At 48.9% G+C, this 19,649-nt stretch overlaps 2 protein-coding genes and 1 pseudogene across 4 annotated transcripts in view; 1 reads left to right on the forward strand and 2 right to left on the reverse strand.

The window, feature by feature from the left end:
• Positions 1 to 19,555, forward strand: part of DNAJC17 (DnaJ heat shock protein family (Hsp40) member C17) — a 41,659-nt gene extending 22,104 nt beyond the window's left edge. The window contains exons 2-11 of one of the 3 annotated variants that reach the window (XM_047862802.1): positions 8,587 to 8,656; positions 8,959 to 9,017; positions 9,254 to 9,341; positions 11,216 to 11,352; positions 11,528 to 11,624; positions 12,218 to 12,261; positions 12,717 to 12,794; positions 13,311 to 13,391; positions 13,904 to 14,014; positions 19,357 to 19,555. In XM_047862802.1, the coding sequence (XP_047718758.1) occupies positions 8,587 to 8,656; positions 8,959 to 9,017; positions 9,254 to 9,341; positions 11,216 to 11,352; positions 11,528 to 11,624; positions 12,218 to 12,261; positions 12,717 to 12,794; positions 13,311 to 13,391; positions 13,904 to 14,014; positions 19,357 to 19,479 (888 nt within the window). In that variant the 3' untranslated portion in view covers positions 19,480 to 19,555. The remainder of the gene's footprint in view (positions 1 to 8,586; positions 8,657 to 8,958; positions 9,018 to 9,253; positions 9,342 to 11,215; positions 11,353 to 11,527; positions 11,625 to 12,217; positions 12,262 to 12,716; positions 12,795 to 13,310; positions 13,392 to 13,903; positions 14,015 to 19,356) is intronic. The other 2 variants (XM_047862803.1, XM_047862804.1) reach the window with 2 other exon arrangements.
• LOC125169387 (uncharacterized) lies at positions 6,397 to 6,561 on the reverse strand (annotated as a pseudogene).
• Positions 15,707 to 19,357, reverse strand: CB3H15orf62 (chromosome B3 C15orf62 homolog). Its single transcript, XM_047862811.1, has 2 exons — positions 17,221 to 19,357; positions 15,707 to 17,120 (listed from the first exon to the last, which is right to left on the reverse strand). Exon 2 carries the CDS (start codon positions 16,917 to 16,919, stop codon positions 16,392 to 16,394), a length of 528 nt encoding a protein of 175 aa, XP_047718767.1. The 5' UTR covers positions 16,920 to 17,120; positions 17,221 to 19,357; the 3' UTR covers positions 15,707 to 16,391.
• Positions 19,556 to 19,649: the final 94 nt, after the last annotated feature.

Genomic DNA, 19,649 nt, shown 5'->3' on the forward strand with positions numbered 1-19,649 from the left:
ATTAAATGTCATCCTTTTTTTACTTGTTGTCAATTGATAGGACTTACATTTTTGAATTTTGAAAAGGACTTAATCTTTGTGTGTGAGGATGAATATTTTTCACGTTATTAACTGTTTCTATTCTATGCATTATCTCTTCATGTTTTTTTCTCTATTGTGGTTTATTCTGGTTTTTTTTTTCGTATGAGTTCTTTAGGTAGTAAGCATTGTGTTATCTGTCATATTTCATGCAAATACTTCCCTCAGTTTTCATTTCCGTATCAATTTTGTCTCTGATTTTTAACTGAGAGTCATTTAAATTTTTGTCATTGTAAATTTATTCATTCTGTGCATGCACACGTGTGTTTTCTTCCCTTGCTTTAATGCTTAGGAATTTCTTCCCAATCCCACAGGCAGATTAATAGTCTCATCATTTCCTTTCTTTTAGGTTCTTTCAGTTTTGTTTTTTGTTTTTTTTTATTTAGTGTTTTGTTTTATTTAGTGCTTTGATCTATTTGGAGTTATTTTGGTATATGGTTTGAGATGAAGATTTAACTTTTTCTTCACTCAGTATAATATGTCTTAATAATACTTTTTACTATATGTTGAATTTTTACATTTATTAGTGTTTGTTTCATGGCCAGTCTTATATGTTCCATTAATCTTGCTTTTATGCTCTTTATGATATACTTCCATAGCTGTTAGAGAATGTCGAGGTTTAAATTCTTTGGGCTTGGAGATCCGCAAAACCTCCTCAGTCATTCATCCTTGATAGAGGTTCACTACCCTTGAACTCAGCAGACTCAACACATCTGGCTCTGCTCAGACACACAGGGGAGTTTTCCCTTCTACTCTCTGTTCTATGAATCACATAACTTTCTTATGTTTTCAGTAACTGAGTAACTTTATCATTCTTCAACCTTTGTTTCTTGGCCCAGTGGGCATTTCTTTGCCTATATGTGTGTTCTCATTCCCCAACATTTCTTCATCCCAGGTCTGTGCATTAAAACCTGTTTGTGTGAATTTGTTCTTTTCCCACTCTTCTTTCATTACTTTTCTTTGGTTGAGGTTTTTTGTTTTTGTTTTTTTTTCTTTTAAGATTTTATTTTTGAACAATCTACACCTAATGTGGGGCTTGAACCCACAACCTGGAGGTCAAGAGTTGCATATTCCACTGACTGAGCCAGCCAGGCACCCCTGGTTAAAGTTTTTTAAAACCCAAAATATCCTTTGACAAAAACAGTTATTTTTATTTCTGTGCTTTATTGCAACCATGTCTCTTTTTTCATGTCCTTTTCTGTTCTCAGGACCTTTACCTCATTAAAGCAATTTTTAAAAATTTTGTTTGTTTGTTTGTTTTTAACATTTATTCATTTTTGAGAGACAGAGTGTGAGCAGGGGAGGGGGCAAGAGAGAGGGAGACACAGAATCTGAAGCAGGCTCCAGGCTCTGAGCTGTCAGCACAGAGCCTAATGTGGAGCTTGAACTCATGAAGTGTGAGATCATGACCTGAGCTGAAGTTGTGCACTCAACCAACTGAGTTGGGCTAAATTTTATTTTTCAGTAATCTCCACACCCAACGTGGGGCTCAAACTCACAACTCCAAGAGTTGCATGCTTTACTGACTGAGCCAGGTGCCCCCACAGCAGAACCCTTATATTTCTCCTGTAAGCTGTCCTGAGGCTCTAAGAGAAGTCAAATTCTTTCACACCCTCTGTCTTGAATGTCCTTTCCAGCTCTCTGCTCACAGAACTACTCACCTTTCAGACCCAGCCCAGATATTGCCTTCTCTAAGAAGCTTGCAGAGCTAAAATTAGTCACTCCTTTCTCTGTGTTTCCATTTTTTTTTTTCAGTTTTTTTTCTTTATTTTAGAGAGAGAGTGTGGGGGGGGGGTGGGGGGAGAGGGGGGGAGGGAGAGGGAGAGGGAGAGGGAGAGGGAGAGAGAGAGAGAGAGAGAGAGAGAGAGAGAGAGAGAATCCCAAGAAGGCTCCATGCTCAGGGCAGAGCCCGATGTGGGGCTTGGTCCCATGACCCTGGGATCATGACCTGAGCTGAAATCAAGAGTCAGATGCTCAATCAACTGAGCCACCCAGGCACCCCTTTTTAAAATTATTTTATTTTATTTCATCATGATAAATGTACTCTTTAATCCCCCTCCCCTATTTTCCCCATTCCCCCCCCCCCCCCCCCGCCCACCTACCTCCCCTCTGGTAACCATCAGTTTGTTCTCTATAGTTAAGAGTTTGTTTCTTGTTTTGTCTTCCTCTTTTCCTTTGCTCGTTTTTTTTTCTTTGCTTGTTTGTTTTGTTTCTTAAATCCCATGTATGAATGAAATCATATGGTATTTGTCTTCTCTGACTGACTTATTTCACTCAGCATTATACTCACTAGCTCTATCCTTGTTGTTGCAAGTGGCAAGATTTCATTCTTCTTTACAGCTGGAAAATATTCCATTATATATTATATATGACATCTTTATCCTTTCATCAGTTGATGGATACTTGAGCTGCTTCCATAGTTTGGCTAGTGTAGATAATGCTGCAATAAACATAGGAATGCATGTATCCCTTCGAATTAGTGTTTTTGTATTTTGGGGGTAAATACCCAGTAGTGGGATTCCTAGATTGTAGGGTTGTTCTATTTTTAATTTTTTTGAAGACACTCCAATGTCTGCACCAATTTGCATTCCACCTTTTTATCCACATCCTCATCAACACTTGTTGTTTCTTGGGGTTTTGTTTATTTGTTTGTTTTTGTTTTGTTTTTTAAGTGCGTTCCATGCCCAACGTGGGGCTTGGACTCATGACCCCGAGATCAAGAGTTGCAGGCTCTACAGACTGAGCCAGCCAGGTGCTCCTGTTTTTTGTGTTTTTGATTTTAGCCATTCTGACAGGTGTGAGGTGATAGCTCATTGTAATTTTGATTTGAATTTCCCTGATGGTGAGTGATGTTGAGTATCTTTTCATGTGTCTGTTGACCATCTGGATGTCTTCTTTGGAGAAATGTCTGTTCGTGTCTTCTGCCTTTTTTTTTTTTTTTTTTTTTTTTTTTTTTTAGTGTTTATTTTTGAGAGAGAGAGAGGCAGAGCACAAGCAGGGGAAGGTCAGAGAGAGAGAGGGAGCCAGAATCTGAAGCAAGCTCAAGCTCCAGGCTCTGAGCTGTCAGCACAGAGCCTGGGGGGGGGGGGGGGGGGGGGCTCAAACTCACAAACCTTGAGATCATGACCTGAGCCAAAGTTGGACACTCAACTGACTGAGCCACACAGGCACCCCATCTTCTGCCCATTTCTTAATTGGAATATTTGTTTGTTGAGTGTTGAGTTTTAGAAGCTCTTTATGTATTTTGGATACTAACCCTTTACCGGATATGTCATTTGCAAATATCTTCTCCCATTCAATAGTTTGCCTTTTAGTTTATTGTTTCCTTCACTGTGTAGAAGTTTTTTATTTTGATGTAGTTGCCATAGTTTATTTTTGCTTTATTTCCATTGCCTCAAGAGACATATCTAGAAAAATGTTCCTATGGCCAGTGTCCGAGAAATTATTGCCTTCAAGGATTTTCTCTTCAAGGTTTTTTATGATTTCAGGTCTCACATTTGGGTCTTTAATCCATTTTGAGTCATTTTTGGGTATAGTGAAAGAAAGTGGTCCAATGTCATTATTTTACATGTGGCTATCCATTTGTTGAAGAGATTGTCTTTTTCCATTGCATATTCATTCCTCCTTTGTCAAAGATTAATTGACCATGTAATTGTGGATTTATTTCTGTGTTTCCATTCTCATGGACCACTTTTAACGGCATGACACACAATAATGTAGCTCATTGTTTTCACAGCCATCTTCCTTGCTAAATACTGTCCTTCCTCTTCAGTGTCCAAGAAATACCTGATTTTTGTCTATATCCCCAACTCCAGCTCAGCCTGTTTATTCCTAGATATTCTATCAGTGGACCCAGGAGGTGGGATAGATTCAGTGCTGTACTGAAGGGCTCTCAGAGAGCTCTCCTCCTACCATTAGATATCCCTCCTTGGAAATGAATAACCAGCCTGATACAATGCTAATATCTAGCCAGTGCATGAGACTGTTAACTTTTTCCTATAGGATCTTAAAATATAGAATGGTCAGCCCCTTATACCTTTAAAGGATGGTTTGGAAATTGAGGGCCAGGCCAGGCCTTGAGAGAGTGGGATGTCCAGGATACATCAGTTTGATTAAGGCAGTTGTGTTTAGTTGTAGATGTTAGGAATATGGAGCTGGAAGGGTGGGGGTAAGATGGGCTCCATGCAGATGAGGAGAGAGGTAACCTAGGTCTAGTTATACTGTTACTTCAAAAAAAATCTGATGAGACTCTTGTTGATATTTGTCAAAGGGACACATTCTGGAAAGAGAATTGATGAAGAAACAAATTAATGTATTAGATTAATTTCCTGTTATTACATAATTAATTTTTTGTTTGAACAATTTGTTTCCCTATTTAAGTAAAAAAATAAGTTTTGTTTTTTTGTTTGTTTATGTGTCCTGTTTTTTATGGTTTTGCAGTAGAATGCCCCACATGAAACCTAACTGCAAATATTCAGCTGTGAAAAAAAGAATAGTGCTTAAGTACAAATGGAGACATGATTCATTTAAAATAAACACTTAAACACAATTCAGGTCTCACAAGCACGTGGACTATAAAGTCTGTTTGGTAAGAACCCCCAGTTTTCTGATGTAGAACATCCAAAATGAATTCTAAAACACAAAGCAGTACTTAATATCATTCCTTTATAATAAAATCCATAAAGCATTCTCTCAAAAAAAAAAAAAAAGAAAGAAAATGAAGAATACACTACCACCCAGGCTTCCCCATGCTCTTTTATCTTCCTTTCTTACTGATCCTTCTTGCCTCTCCTTTTTACTGTCTCTTCCAGATTTACAAAAATGAACATGTAATACTTTTAAAGAGCCCCACAATATAAAAGAACATCTTCGGCAGAATGCCCAGACGTTGGTAAGCCACACCCCTAATCCTGGTCCTGAAGAAGTGCATTCTGAGAGCAGGCAGCTTTCACGTTGAGGTGACAGACACCCTCTTCTCCCTGCCTCTGCCTTTCACCCATCTCAGACAGAGAGAGGAAGGGTAGAGAGACAGAAACCAAACCCAGAAGACTCATATTTGTTGGCATAATCGAGGAAGCTTTAAAAGCCTACCCACCATCCAGTTAACATCGGAACTGTGAAGAGAGGGCAGGGGAGGTGGGGAAAGAACATTAGATTTTTGGCTTTCTCTTTATATATTTTTTGTATTGTTTTACTTATTGAAGGAAAAACAACACATAGAGGACCCTAAAACATAAAGAATACATAATAAAGGCTTAGTTTTAAATAAAAAAGAAATGAGGCTGGGGCACAATAGAAGAGGCAAAAGAAAGGGAGAAAAGACTAATGATAAGGGACTGAAAGAGTAAAGATGATGTTTCAAATGTAAAACTGTATATAAAACGATCACCTCTTATTAATTTTTTAATAGTGGAAACAGCTAGATTTTGTTGTAATTAAAAAAAATTTTTTTAAATATTTATTTTTGAGAGAGAGAAAGAGAGAGAAAGAGAAAGAGTGTGAGCAGGGGAGGGGCAGAGAGAGAGGGAGACACAGAATCCAAAGCAGGCTCCAGGCTCTGAGCTGTGAGCACAGAGCCCTACGCGGGGCTCGAACTCATAAACCGAAATATCATGACCTGAGCCCGTCAGATGCTTAACTAAGCCACCCAGGCGCCCCTGTTGTAAATTTTAATGGTGAAAGGCTCGATTGGGTTGTTGAGGCAAGCAGGTGTGCCAGGTGAGCACGGATGGATGATTAGGAAGGTGGGGACGTAGGGAGGCACATCTACACCCTCGCTGCTCCAGGCCTGTCCTGGGTGGGAGTGGATTCTGTTTGCTGGGCTGAACCAGGGCTGAACCAGGAGAGCCCTGCGAGAGCCTGATGGGCTTGGTCGCCCTGGCGGTGAAGGTGTAGTGCCGGCCCTAGCCCAGGAGATGGCAGCACATCCCAGAGGTCCTGGGCTAGGTGGCTGCCCGCCCTCCTTGGCCCTAGAGGTGGTAGTAGAGTGAGGCACCTGGCCATATGCCCTCCCTTGGTGGTGCTGGCTGCGTGCCTCTGAAGGTCCTTATTTAGCAACTTTGGGTAGAAGTATTTATGGTTTCCTCTGAGAAGCCTAGAAAGCCAGTCTGCTTAGCTGCTTGCAGAAGTTCTGGGTCCAGAGGCTCCTCCTTGCAGGTTTGAATGGCAGGTAAGGTGTGCAAGCACAAGTGAGCACAGGGCCTCAGGAAGTAGAGGCTGATTCTGGGATTTGTGCTCTGTTTTCCTTAAAATAGCTGAGTGGGTAATATATGATAGAGAATCTTGGTAGCTGTGTTTATTTTTACTTACATTAGAAGTAATACTTTTTTTCTTTTTAATTCAGAGAGCTACAAGATAAAAACTAAAGACAGACCATAACCTCCCCACCAAGATAACCCCTGTTGACAATAAAAAGTTTCCAATTAGCAATAATTGTGCCTCGGATAAACCTCATTGGCTACGATACCGCCACTGCACAAAGCTGACAATAAAAAAATGATAATAAAATAAGACCAGTTTAAGGTTTGAAAATTTGAACTACAGAAAAGTATGAGAAGTAAATGGGGGCACCTGGCAGGCTCTGTCGGAAGAGCATGGGACTCTTGATCCCGAAGTTGTGAGTTCAAGCCCCATGTTGGGCATAGAGATTACTTAAAAAAAAAAAAAAAAAAAAGAGGTTGGGGCACCTGGGTGGCTTAGTTGGTTAAGCATCCTACTCTTGATTTCGGCTCGGATCATGATCTTAGTTTGTGAGATTGAGCCCTGTGTCAGGCTCTATGCTGATTCTCTCTCTCCCTCAAAAATAAATAAATAACTTAAAAAAAAAAAGAAGTAAATGTTTCTTCCCCCTCCATCTTTAACCTCTCTCCAAAGGAAACCCCTGTTAGGTTTTATATGATAAGAAACTTTTTTTTCCTCATAAGTTTCAAAGGCTATGCACATGTCCAAATATCTCTATTTATAGTTCTTTCATCTGTTAATTTTTAGAGTTTATTTATTTTGAGAGAGAGAGTGCACACGCATGTGAGTTGGGGAGAGGGTAGGGCAGAGTGAGGGGGAGAGAAAGAGAATCCAAAGCAGACTCCCCACTGTCAGTGCAGAGCCCAATGCAGTGTTTGAACCCATGAACGATGAGATCATGACTTGAGCCGAAATCAAGAGGTGGACACTTAACCAACTGAGCCACCCATGTACCCCATTATTTGTTTATTTTGAATACCAAAGTGATCATATTATATACTGCTCTAAGTCTTGTTTTTTTCATACACTATACCTTGAAGATCTTTTTTTTTTTTTCTTGAGATATATTGACATATAACATTGTCTTAGTTTCAGGGGTACAAAATAATGATTTGATATTTGTATATATTGCAAAACAATCACCACAAAAAATCTAGTTAACATCTGTCACCATACATAGTTACAGTTTTTCTTCTTGAGATGTGGACTTGAAGATCTTTCTAGTTGGCATGTATAGACTTCTGTCTATCATAATTTTTTAAATGGGTCTCCCTGTTGATGGAGGTTTTGGTTGGTTCCAGTGGTTGCTAATATAAACATTGCTGCAGTGGACATCTTTGTATATTTGCTTTGGCATACTTGTATAAGTCCAAATTCCTAAGAGTGATCAAAGGGCAAATACATTTTATTTTTTTTTAAGTTTATTTATTTTTTATTCCCTTTTTTTTTTAAAGTTTATTTAGTTATTTTGAGAGAGACAGAAAGTGCGAGCAGGGGAGGGGCAGAGAGGGGCTGGGGAGAGAGAGAATCCCAAGCAGCCTCCACGCAGTTTGCACAGAACCTGATGTGGGGCTTGAACTCACAAACTGTGAAATCATGACCTGAGCCAAAGTCAGATGCTCAGTCACTCAACCAACTGAGCCACCCAGGCACCTCTATTTATTTTTTAAATGTTTATTTATCTTATGTGTGTGTGTGAGAGAGAGCACTCAAGCAGGGAAGGGGCAGAGAGAGAGGGAAACAGAGAATCTCAAGTAGCTTTTGCGCTGCCAGCATGGAACCCACTGCAAGGCTTGAACCCATGAACCATGACATCATGACCTGAGCAGAAACCAAGAGTTGGAAGCTTAACTGACTGAGCCACCCAGGCACCCCATGGGCAAATACATTTTAAAACTTGATGGCTAAATTTTCTTTCAGAAAGGGTGCCCCAGTTTACATGCCTACGAAGAGTGTGTGAGTGCCTATTTCCAGGTGGCTGTAGAGAAACCTGCCCCTGTCAGGAGCCCTTTTACATCCTGTGTGGTGAGACTGGTGCTCAGTAGAAAGTAGGCCCAGCTTCTCTGCTACAAGGCTGCAGCTGGCTCCCTCCATGGCCTTCGCCTTATCCAGTGCAAATCTCCTCGGGTCGAGGAGAAACAGTGTGGGGGCCAGCAGCCTTTCTTTTAGCCATGGGGAATACTCCCTGGATTTCTTTATTGCTTTGGTGAGATTTTCTTGCCCACCTGGGGTGAGAGAGTGAATAACCACGTCTTCTGACTCTTCCAGGTGAAGAAGGCATATAGGCAGAAGGCCCTCTCCTGCCACCCAGACAAAAATCCAGATAATCCCAGAGCAGGTGAGACTGTCCTACACGTGGGGAGGTGAGACCCGCTCACCTGGGCATGGCGTCCTCCCGGTCTCCGCTCCCGAGTAACTGCTGTGGAGTGTGACGTGCACAGCCCCAGGCCTGCACTTTGCATGCAAGGGGAGGGAGTCTGGTCACTTGTCTGTACACTCACCCTTCCCGGTTGGTCCGTCATCTGTGGATGTTGGCCTTCCTGCCAGCGTGTGGCTTCTTTGAGGTGCTTTTTCGAGAGAGAGCACACCATATCAAGCCTGACTTCCTTTTTCTCCTCTCTTTTTTGACCATATTTGTAGCTGAGCTCTTCCACCAGCTTTCTCAGGCCTTGGAGGTACTGACCGATGCTGCAGCCAGGGTAAGCTCATCCTCCTCTATTTGAACTGTCTCCCGTGGTTAGAGACCACTGTGGCACTTGAGCCTCAGTCCCCTATACTCCGCCATGCAGCACGGGCCCTGCCGCCCCAGCCTGGAGGTCTGGTCACCAGGCTGCCTCCCGACGGCTCCGGAGCTACATAGCAGGTCCGGGAAGATGGCTATACTCTGTGCTTGTCCTTCAGCTAACTGCTCCTCGCTGTTCCTTTCTCCTGCCAGGCTGCGTATGACAAGGTCAGGAAAGCCAAGAAGCAGGCAGCAGAGAGAACCCAGAAACTTGATGAGAGAAGAAAGAAAGTGAAGCTTGGTAGGTGACTTTGTGGTACTGGGTGGCCTGTGGTTTCCCTGGGCCATTTTCATGCAGCCCCCTCACTTTTCTTCCTGGAGCTGTACCTCAGAGCTTTTTGGCTCCAGCTCTAGGCAGAACCCTGCTGCCAGGGTGGGTCCTGAAGGATACTCTTAGGAATGACAACAGTGACTAGATTTACTACTAGCTAGCATTGTGACCAATGCTTTACAGCCTCCTTTAATTATCTAAGGAAGTGGGTATTACTAAACCCATTTTTTTAATAGACAAAGAAGCTAAGGCACCAGAAGGATGAGAACTTGCTGGATCTGAGATTTAAACCCACGCAGTATGAGTAAAGTCTTGTTCTTATTCAGGATGCTGTCCTGGATCTTTTGATTCATCCCAGCCTCACTTCTGCACAGAGCTTTCACTCTGAGGAGTCCTCTCAGAAGGATCCAAATAGGTCCAGGCATTTTTTTTTAATAGCTTTATTATGGTGTGTTTTGAATATCATACCATCATCATACCATCTACCCATTATTTTTTTTTAATTTTTTTTTTAGCATTTATTTATTTTGTGAGAGGCAGAGAGAGACAGTATGAGCAGGGAAAGAATAGAGAGAGAGGGAGACACAGAATCCGAAACAGGCTCTAGGCTCCCAGCTGTCAGCACAGAGCCCCACACCGGGCTCGAACTCACGAGCAGTGAGATCATGACCTAAACTGAAGTCAGACGCCCAACCCACTGAGCCGCCCAGGTGCCCCCCATCTACCCCTTTCAAGTGTATAATTCAATGATTTTTAGGAAATTTACCAAATGGTGCAACTATGCCTGTAAATCAATTTTAGAACATTTTCATCACTGCAGTAAGATTGTTCCAGGCAGTCCTGGGGCACCTGGATGTCTCAGTCAGTTAAATGTCTGACTTTGGCCTCACGTCATGATCTCATAGTTCGTGAGTTCAAGCCCCATGTTGGGCTCTGTGCTGACAGCTCAGAGCCTGGAGCCTGCTTTGGATTCTGTGTCTCCCACTCTCTCTCTCTGCCCCTCCCACGCTTATGCTCTCTTTCTCTCTCTCAAAAATAAACATCAAAAAAAATTTTTTAATTAAAAAAAATTGTTGTAGGCAGTCTTTACCTGATTTTTCTCCCCTTCTTCTTGCCTATTTGATATCCATACATTTAATATTCATATATACCATCTCAGTACATCCATCTTTTTATCAAAAACAAACAAAAAACCCTGGAGATTCTAGGTAAGTATAGTACCCAGAGAAGAAAGCAGTGGGTCCCAGGCCCGAGAGGAGGGTTTGTCACAGCAGCTAGCCTGGCATAGGGCCACAAGCAGGTTTCCCTTGGAAGGCAGGAAGGGCTCCAGGACATGGGTGATGTCCTCACACAGAATTTGCCATCCCTGTAGAACTGCCATAGTCTGGTCCAAAGTGAGGCTTGGTAAATGTGAACTAAGAAGGAGGTGTAGGAGGCAGTGGGGACTCGAGCTCTGTGGTGGAAAAAGCATCAATGCCAAGGTCGAGGTCAGGCTATTGTGCCAAACCACAGGGACAGGCCAGCAGCTCCACCCTTGGCATCCCTGCCACATGGCCCTGGGCTGCTGACATAAGCACCCACCCACACCCTGTTCACTGATCAGAGAACCAGCTTGGTCAGCACGAGCTGCTGACTTAACTCTTCCAGACCCCGGCCACTCAGCTGGAACCTGTACTTCTTCCACACTATGACTTTTGTCAATGAAGATTAACTTGAGAGCACACGGGCTTGGAGGGAGGGGGCAGAGGTACTATATGGTTTCATTCTGTGTGAGACTTTGGGTTGGCTGAGGCCATGTAGAACTGCTTAGACCAGACATTGGGTCACTCAACTCTTGTGCCTAGACCTGGAGGCCCGGGAACGGCAGGCCCAGGCCCACGGCAGTGAGGAGGAGGAGGAGAGCCGGAGCACCAGGACGCTAGAGCAGGAGGTGAGCCTCCGGGCATGCCGGCCTAAAGCCATCTGCAGGAGAAGGAGGAGGGTGAGCCTAGGTGGCTGTCGTGGCTGTCTTCTTCTGTGGATCTGGGTAATCTGTCCAACCCGCAGGTTGCTGAGCCCTAGCTTGCAGGTGGAGCCTCCCAGGGACCTTCACAAGGTGAGCCAAACTGGAATTGGATCTGCACAGAAATGTCACTCCCCCCAACCCCGCTCTGCAGATCGAACGCCTTCGAGAAGAGGGTTCCCGGCAGCTGGAGGAACAACAGAGGCTGATCCAGGAGCAGATACGCCAGGAACGGGAGCAGAGGTTGAGAGGTAGGCATCCATCACCCCCACCTGCCTCTCCTCTGAGGCAGCTCCAAATGCCCAGAGCGGCCACGCTGGCTGCTTGGTGGAGTTGCTGTGGAGGCTTCCAGCTGCTCAGAACCCTAGGGGCACCTGACTCAGACATACGCCACCTGTTCCTTCTTCCTACCACTTCTTTGGGGCCTATTTGTTTTTCACTCACCCTGAGATCTCCTGTCCTTGTTTATCTTAGTCCTAAGCAGAGCTGGCTCTACTGTGGAGGAGATCAGTAGGGGAAAGGCTCTGGATACTTTGTTTCAGTAGAACTGTGGGGTTTTACCTCTGCCTCATGCTTCTGCAAGGCGTTGAGAGCCCTTCGTTAGCAGAGTGCTAATCATGGCCTATAGCAGGCAGCTGGGCGCACCACCCTGGAGGGGGCAGCTCCTCAGGATGGGGGTGGGATTGCCTCTCCCTTCCCCACCAGGCTCATCCCCAGGGCGGGCCAGCTATGCCTTTGGTCAGGAGTGCCCTTTCCCAAGCCCTTCAAACTCTGGGCTGTGTCTCCTTTAGAGAACTTTGTGTTCCCTCCTATTCTACCTTGCTAATTTTCCCAAATTTTCTAGGAAAGGCAGAAAATCCTGAAGGCAGAGGAACCCCCAAGCTAAAGGTGAGCCCTGCGGGATCCACGGGCCACCTCATACCACCTCTTGTCAGCAAGAACAGATGTTTCCAGTGGCTCCGGGGGTTCTAGCGGGGACACTGGGTTTCTGGGAGCCAGCGCAACTACCCATTCCTTCCATCCTGTCACTACCTGGGGATCTGAATGGCCTCTCCGAGCTTGCCACACAAGGCCGCTCTTAGCCCTGGCAGTTGCCAGGCAGCCCTTCTCAGAAGCCTTGGAAGGAGAGCATCTTATAGGTCTGGACGTGTGGCTGTGTGGGTGAGCAGGCCACCCTGCAGGTCCGTTTTCAAGAGGAACACATCTTTATGGGGGGCTCCCTAGATTACAAGTGCCTGGAAGACCATGAGGGTGTCACTCAGACTGTAAAGCTCAGGTGTGGGGCTGGGACTGTTCAGGCCAAGGTCAGAGTTTAATGGTGATGCCCACTGCCATCCTTGCAGCTAAAATGGAAGTGCAAGAAGGAAGATGAGTCGAGAGGCAGCTACTCCAGAGATGTCCTCCTACAGCTTTTCCAGAAGGTCTGCCCTGCCGCCTTCCATCTTTCTCATCATCTCCATCTGTATCTCAGCCCAAACCCTGGATCTCCAGGCCAAAACTCCCTTAACATCTCTAGCAGCCTTTTTTTCTGTCTCACAGACCATGTAGCAGCCTAGAGGCTTTCCCCAGCCACCTGTGTTGCCATATGCCCTCCTAGGTCTCACCTTCCCTACCTAGTTCTAGCCCTTGCCGTCTTGAGTGTGTGGGGAGAGATGAGGTGGGCAGGTTGCACAGAAGCCCCGTCCGCTTCTCCACCTTTGGTCCCTGAGGCTGCTTTGCAGCTCTGCCGGTCTGAGTTCTCAGCCCTTTGCTAAGGGTTCCTTTGCTATCCTTCTTCATCCTGGCAAAAATATCCTTTCTTTCCCATCTCTCATCCCTGTCTGGGAACTTAGCAACAAAGCATTATCCCCCAGCCAAAAATGCCCCAGCAGGCCTCAGGGCAACCCAGGCTTGTCTTGCTCCTTGCCATGCTTACCGAGCCCCCTTTGTCCTCACAGTACGGAGAGGTGCTCAACCTGGTGCTTTCCAGCAAGAAGGCTGGCACCGCCGTGGTGGAGTTTGCGACCGTCAAGGCTGCGGTGAGCGCCATGTGAGGCTTTGGGGGTCCACTGGTGGCCCTGCCATTCCAGAGTACGGACCCGGTACTGTGGGCCCTCTGAGCTTAGATGTCCATACTCCCAAGGGACCTCTGGGCCAGCTCAGAGCCAAGACTCCCCAGAGGCCCCCCTATTCCTGGGAGTAGAGGCACAGGGAGTGAAGGTAAGACAGGAGAATGCTCTGGGGATGAAGGAGAGCATACACTGACTTCATTTCCTGCTGCCTGGCTCCACACCCTCTACCTTCTGTCCTCCTGCGGAAGCTGGCACGCCTCCTGGCAGGCTTTGCCTCTTCCCCACTCCCCGGTTAGAAGGCTCATACCCCTGACTCACCCATGAGGAGGGTCAAAACCTCAGCACATCATTGTGTGAAGGTTGCTTGGTTTTGCCTGGAAGATGAGAGTGCTGGTGTGGGTTCTTTGTGTGGGTGTAGAGAGAGCCACTCTATGGCTGATTAGAGCCATGGTACCAGGACCAGGTGCTCTGTCTGACAGGAGCTGGCTGTCCAAAACGAAGTGGGCCTGATCGATAACCCCCTGAAGATTTCCTGGTTGGAGGGACGGCCCCAGGGCGCAGGGGGCCCCAGCCACCCAGGACTGTCACAGGTAAGGAACCAAACCTTCCCTAGCTGGGTCTGCGGGACCTTTTCCCGTGTGGGTTCATCTCAGGGCCCTTTCCTCCTGAGGAGCACAGTGAGATTGGCAGGTTTGCCAACCTAAGCAGGACTGTGGTTCTGTTCTGACTCTTTTCTGTCTCTGAGTGCCAGGGCCCCACCCCACACAGAATTCTTAGATTCTCTCCACGTCCCGGTCTCCTGCCGGGGCTCTCACCATCACCCAGAGGGGCTTTCCTGGCCCATGGGTTGCTTGGTTGTGGCGTGAAGCATTTGGCGCTTAGATTACCAGCTACTGAAGGGAAGGAAGGGGCAGGCAAGGTGAGCAGCTGCTTCCTCCCCAGCTCTAGGTCTCCAGGTGTGTCCGTGGCTGCCGCACACAGGCGCCTGCCTACCGTCAAGAGGCAGTATCTCCTTAGAAATAACACTGGCTACCCTGCTGGCCCTGGGGCTTCCCCTGGGGGCATGCCTCATGGTGAAGTGCAGATTTCAGCTGATGTGCACCTGGGGTCTGGCTTAGTCGTCCTCACAGCTCCATGAGGGCTTTTGTTCAGCACGAGGACACCCAGACACCGGCCCTGTTTACACCGCCCCAGTTTGATGGGACAGAAAACTCTCAGGCCCAGAGCTCTCCCATCTCTGAAATGGCCTTTGGGTCTATGCGGGAGCCGCAGGCTGCTGTGTGCACGGCCACTCTGGGGGTTGGGGGGAGGGCCCCCAGGGATTCGCAAGGGCTTTGCTCTTATTGCCTCAGTCATGCCACCTCTGCTCTCCCATGTGCTCCTCACCTGGCTGTGAGGATGGGAAGCTCCCTAGGAGTGCGTCCCAGATCCTGGGCAGAGGAGGAAGATGAACTGGTGTGAGCCCAACGCGGAACCCTTCTGTAGAGACCTCATTCCTCACTGTTAAGTCCCAGCATTTCACAGCCCCAGATGACACTCCATAGGCCATGTTGTAAAGAACTTTATTCATAGATCTTGCGTCCGGAGGGGAGCCTTTCAGCTCAGCGCATCCACACAGAGGACGGGAGAGAGGGGCCGCAGGTTTGGGTATGGAAGCAGTGTGCGTTGAAGCTTCCTCTCCCCCTCTGCCATGCTTGATAAGGCCTGGAGTGTCAAAACCACATGGCCCAGCCAATTTGGGCTCTGGATTCAAGTCTTCTGGCCAGGCCACAGGGCAGGGCAGTAGCAGAGCCTATGGCCTTGACCCAGGGGGCTCAGCCCTGCACGGCAGTCCCCATCATCGGGGGGTTTGGGCAAGGCAGAGCTCCCCAATCCTGTGGACAGTTCTGGAGACCAGCTGAGCCTCTTTATGGTAACAGCTACGAGTTTCGTGTCCATCCTCTGATCCAGTCCGGTGCTCCCAGGGCAAGAAGGAGGGAAATCTGCCACTCTTTCTGCTACATTTCCCAAGGGCTCCCATCACTAGTAATTCTGGGAACTCTCCGAGCACCCGTTTGCAAGCCGTGTCTGTGCCTTTGGCTGGCATTCCCTACAGACACCTTCCTCGGGCACCAGGGCATGCTCTGGTCAGCTCTGTTGGCAGTGTGTCTCTCGTGTCTCTTTTCTGGAAATGATTTGTGTGGCCTTTTTCCTGAGTCTACTCTGCACCTCTATATGCCTCACTCTTCCTGCTCTGCCAGCCCTTCCCTCCCCCAGATGTTTCCCCCCGACCCCACCATGGCACTGGTGGCTCCGGGCCCTGGTCTCTGCCAGTGCTGTCCAACAGGACTTTCTCCAGTGATGTTTACGTGCAACTGGCGCTGTCCGATGTGGTAGCCGTTAATCACGTGTGGCTGCTGGATATTTGAAATGTGGCCAGTGTAACCAGGGAACTAAATTTTTAATTTTACTTCATTTCAATCTGAACAACCACATGTCCTTAGTGGCTCTTCCGTCAGGTCTCCCCACTTTCCTCTTTGGCCTGGGTCAGACCACTTTTGCCTAGACCTGCCCTGTAACGTCTCTCTATAAACAGTGGCTTCAGAGGAGCTGCTGCAGGGCACCCATCTGATCTGCTCAGTGTGAGTCCTCCACTCCCTGACTCACCCCTGGTGCTCCCCTCCCCCTCTGCTGGCCTCTGCCTTGTCCCCGTGGTTATAGGCATGGCCTCCCTTCCCCAGCTTAGCCAGCTGCCTTCAGGGCTCCCGCCAGCAAGTACCCCCTCAAGACATTTCCTACGGCTTGCCTCTGTCCCTCTGTCCCTCTGCTCCAGGATAACCTGGAAGACTGTTCAGGACCCAGAAGGAAGGCAGGATCCTGGATTTCTGTCCCTACCTTTTTCTTAATCTGCAACTGTATCCTCCTTCCCTGGGCCTCCAGGCTTCCAGCTCTTCCAGTTACCCCACCTCTGCCTTCCATGCACTCCATTCAGAAGCTAAGTTCATTGGGAAATTGCTCCCTCAGCATCTGTAGAACTTCCTCAAGAAGTGAAATCCCCAGGTCCACTTTGAAGGAGAAGAAGGGATCACTCAGGTCTGGGGCAGGTGTCTTCTGGAAGGGGGGAGTGTCCAAAAGGTCCTCTTCAGAGTAGTGGTGGAGGGTGCCCGCCAGGGAGAGCGCCGAGGGCAGGGTAGCCGTGTAGGCAGCAGTGTAGGCAGGTGGGGGCTCCAGGATGTTGGGGCAGCTGGAGCTCTCTCGGTACAGGCGAGGAGGCTTGGGTGGGGCCAGCAGGGTGGCCCGGGGCTGCTCGTCCCCCCACAGAGGCAGGCGCCGTCCATCTGGCCTCCCTCGAAGCTCCCGGATGACCTCTCGGTTGCTGTACTCCTCGTGATCCCCGCCAGCCGTGCTGGCCTGGCTGAGCACGCTGCCCTGTCGCTGGAGTCGTCTCGGCCGCCCCAGGCTCAGCCGCTTGAAGAAGGAGGCGTTGCGGAAGGAGCCTTTCCGCCAGGTCTCCATGGCACCCAGGGGAGCCAGCAGACAAACTCCGTACCTCAGCAGCCCAGTTCAAGAGTTGCCAGGGAGCATTAGGTCCCCACTGGAGCAGTGAATGGCAAGAATCAGGGAGACAGCCCTAGTGGTCTAGAAGCATCTTGGATGGTGGGAAGGGGTCCTGGGAAGAGGGCACTTTTGTCCAGGAGAGTAGAGAACCGGGAGTTCCTGGTGACAGGAGTTTCCCAGAGGGACAGGAGTGGCCTGGTTACTTGATAGGGTAATGGAAAAAAAAAAAAAAATCTCAAGAGGAAGAAGCAGCACTTACTGGAGCCGGAGTGAGGGCAGTGCCTGTGGTGTCAGAGATGGATCTCTGTGGTGCGAGAGTGGCCTGTGCTGCTTCCCCAGCGCCTGGCTTCTGGTGGTCCTGAGTTCACCTTCCCTCCCTGGCCCCTGTGCCTGGCTCTAGGGCAGCACAGGGCCAGGCCTCTCCACGGCGGCTCCCGGGCTCTGATTAGTAGCTTGGCTGTTTGTGCCGGTGTGTGGCAGTGGGGAACGTGTTATTGTTTTCAGGTGACTCAGTCAGGTGGGAAGCTGGGTTTCATGCTCTTAGGTAATTGCGGCATCCGCATGCAGGGATTGGGCCAGCCGCGGCCAACACCCCAAGGCACAGGGAAGCTTAGGATTCCCCTGGGGACTTTTGGGGGGCAGCCCTACTTTGTGTGTCACCACGTTGCCTCCTTTTGCCCCACAGCCCCACTGCCCTGGGCCCTAGCTGGTGGGCCTGCTCCCCAGCTGCCCCTTCGTGTGTCTGGGAGGGAGGAGCTCAGGGAGGGTGGGAGTTAATTGAAAGGCAGGCATGTGGAACAGTTGTTGGGGAAGGAAGAGAAACCTGTCACTGGTGTGGGTGACTCAGTCCTGCGGCCTGGTGACAGGCCCTCATTAGCCAAGCCTGCAGGTATGGGGGTGGGGGGGGGGGCAGAGGGTGTGTTAACGGGAAGCAGCCCCATGTCTATAAAGGGCTGGCTCCTCCCAGGGCTGGGCTCAGGGCATGCCAGGGTGACTCTTAAGTTTTCTCAGCAGTGCAGCATTACCTTGGGGAGGGAGAACTGCCCTCTCCTGGGCCTAACACCCAGTCTGGCAGTTCCTCATCTTCCTCGATTTCCTCCGGTAGCCTCAGGGCCAGAGAGAGCAGTTGAGGGCCAGGGTCCTGCTGTCTCCTCTCCCGCCATGCTCCAGGCCTTCCCCTCAGGCCTCTTGGGCCTTATTCGTGGTCCCTCCTCTGCGGAAAGGCCACATAGGGCTGCCCTGAAGTGTCAGCAGTACTCTGGGCCAGCCTTAGGTGGGTGGGTCTGGCTGGGAGGACAACTCTCCTGGAAGCTGCTGTGGCTGGAAACAGCAAGGCTGGCACTATTCCGAGAAGCAGGGGGATCAGGGCTGAGTAACACTTCCTGGTTCTGTACACCCTTTACTTCATACCACTTGGCCAAGGCCTGGCATCTTAACCCCAGCCACTCCCTTCTTATCCCCCAGGTCACTGACCACTGAACTCTCCCCCGGGATAATTCCATGAGTGCAAACTCGAGTGGTGTACCAAAGAACAGGGCTTAGCAGTGTGCTCTGCCTTGCAACCCCCCGGCCCGGCTCACTCCCTGGCCAACTGGGGTGGGCTTCCGCTTCACGCCACTCCAGCTGTACTGACGGAAGAAGTGATTTAATTCCCACTGCAGACCTTATCAGGTGTGGGCTTGGTGGATCAAGTCTCCTGTAGAGCTGCCTCCCCACCCCACAGCCTTGGCCCATTGGATTGCTTGTTTATTATTCTTTTGATTATTGATATATAGCACTCTTTAATCCCCCACACTGTGCTGGCAAGATCATAAAAGAAAAAGGCACAGGCCCTGCCCTCCAGCAGCCCTGGTGTGTATTTTTAAGAGGCAAACAGCTTCATGCTTGTTTCTCTCTCCTTCTAGGGCGGGCTGACAGAGGCTGGGTCCAGGGTAGGGCTCCCTTCTCTCATGTCCCACAGGAGCCAGACCACAGGGAGGTGGGCAGCTGGGAGGGGGCGGTGCTGTCGCCTCCACCTGGCAAAGCGGAGTGGATTTCTGCACCTCGGGACAACCCCTTCACTGCAAACCTGTGAGAAGCAGGAGCCACCGGTAGAGGAAAGGAGTGTCACACGAAGGCCGGAGAGGAAATGGAGGGAGACAGGGCCTGGCTGGAACATGAAGAAGTGATTCAGCCCAAGAAGCTGAAGCAGGGCTGACTGTTGATGGAAGGCCTGCGGGGAGGGGGGTTGAGAACTGCTTGAGATGGCTTAGAGGGGAGCCAGCCGAGAAGTCCCGGGCATCTTCACTCCTTGCCTCAAGACCTTAGCTCTGTGTAGACCCAGTCCTCCAAGTCTAGATTCTGTGTGGCTGTGCCCTGCTGCCCTGACCATCTCCTGTCCCCCTCTGTCCGCCAGGGCTCAGTGCTGTCCGAGAGGGACTATGAGAGCCTCGTCATGATGCGCATGCGCCAGGCCGCTGAGCGGCAACAGCTGATCGCCCGGATGCAGCAGGAGGACGAGGTGGGGCAGCCCACATAGCCTCCTGCCTCCAGCCCACTCCCCTCCAAAGCCCTCGTCTTCCACGGCACCAATAAAGTTTGGGTTTTTTGTTTTTTGTTTTTTGCAAGAGTCTACCTCTATTGCCTGTGTGGACGTAGGGTGCTGGCTTGCCCAAGCATGGCCCTGGTTTCTGGGCTCTGCCTGAGAGT

The sequence above is a fragment of the Prionailurus viverrinus genome, chromosome B3 (assembly GCF_022837055.1).
Source record: "Prionailurus viverrinus isolate Anna chromosome B3, UM_Priviv_1.0, whole genome shotgun sequence".
Classification (NCBI taxonomy): Eukaryota; Metazoa; Chordata; class Mammalia; order Carnivora; family Felidae; genus Prionailurus; species Prionailurus viverrinus.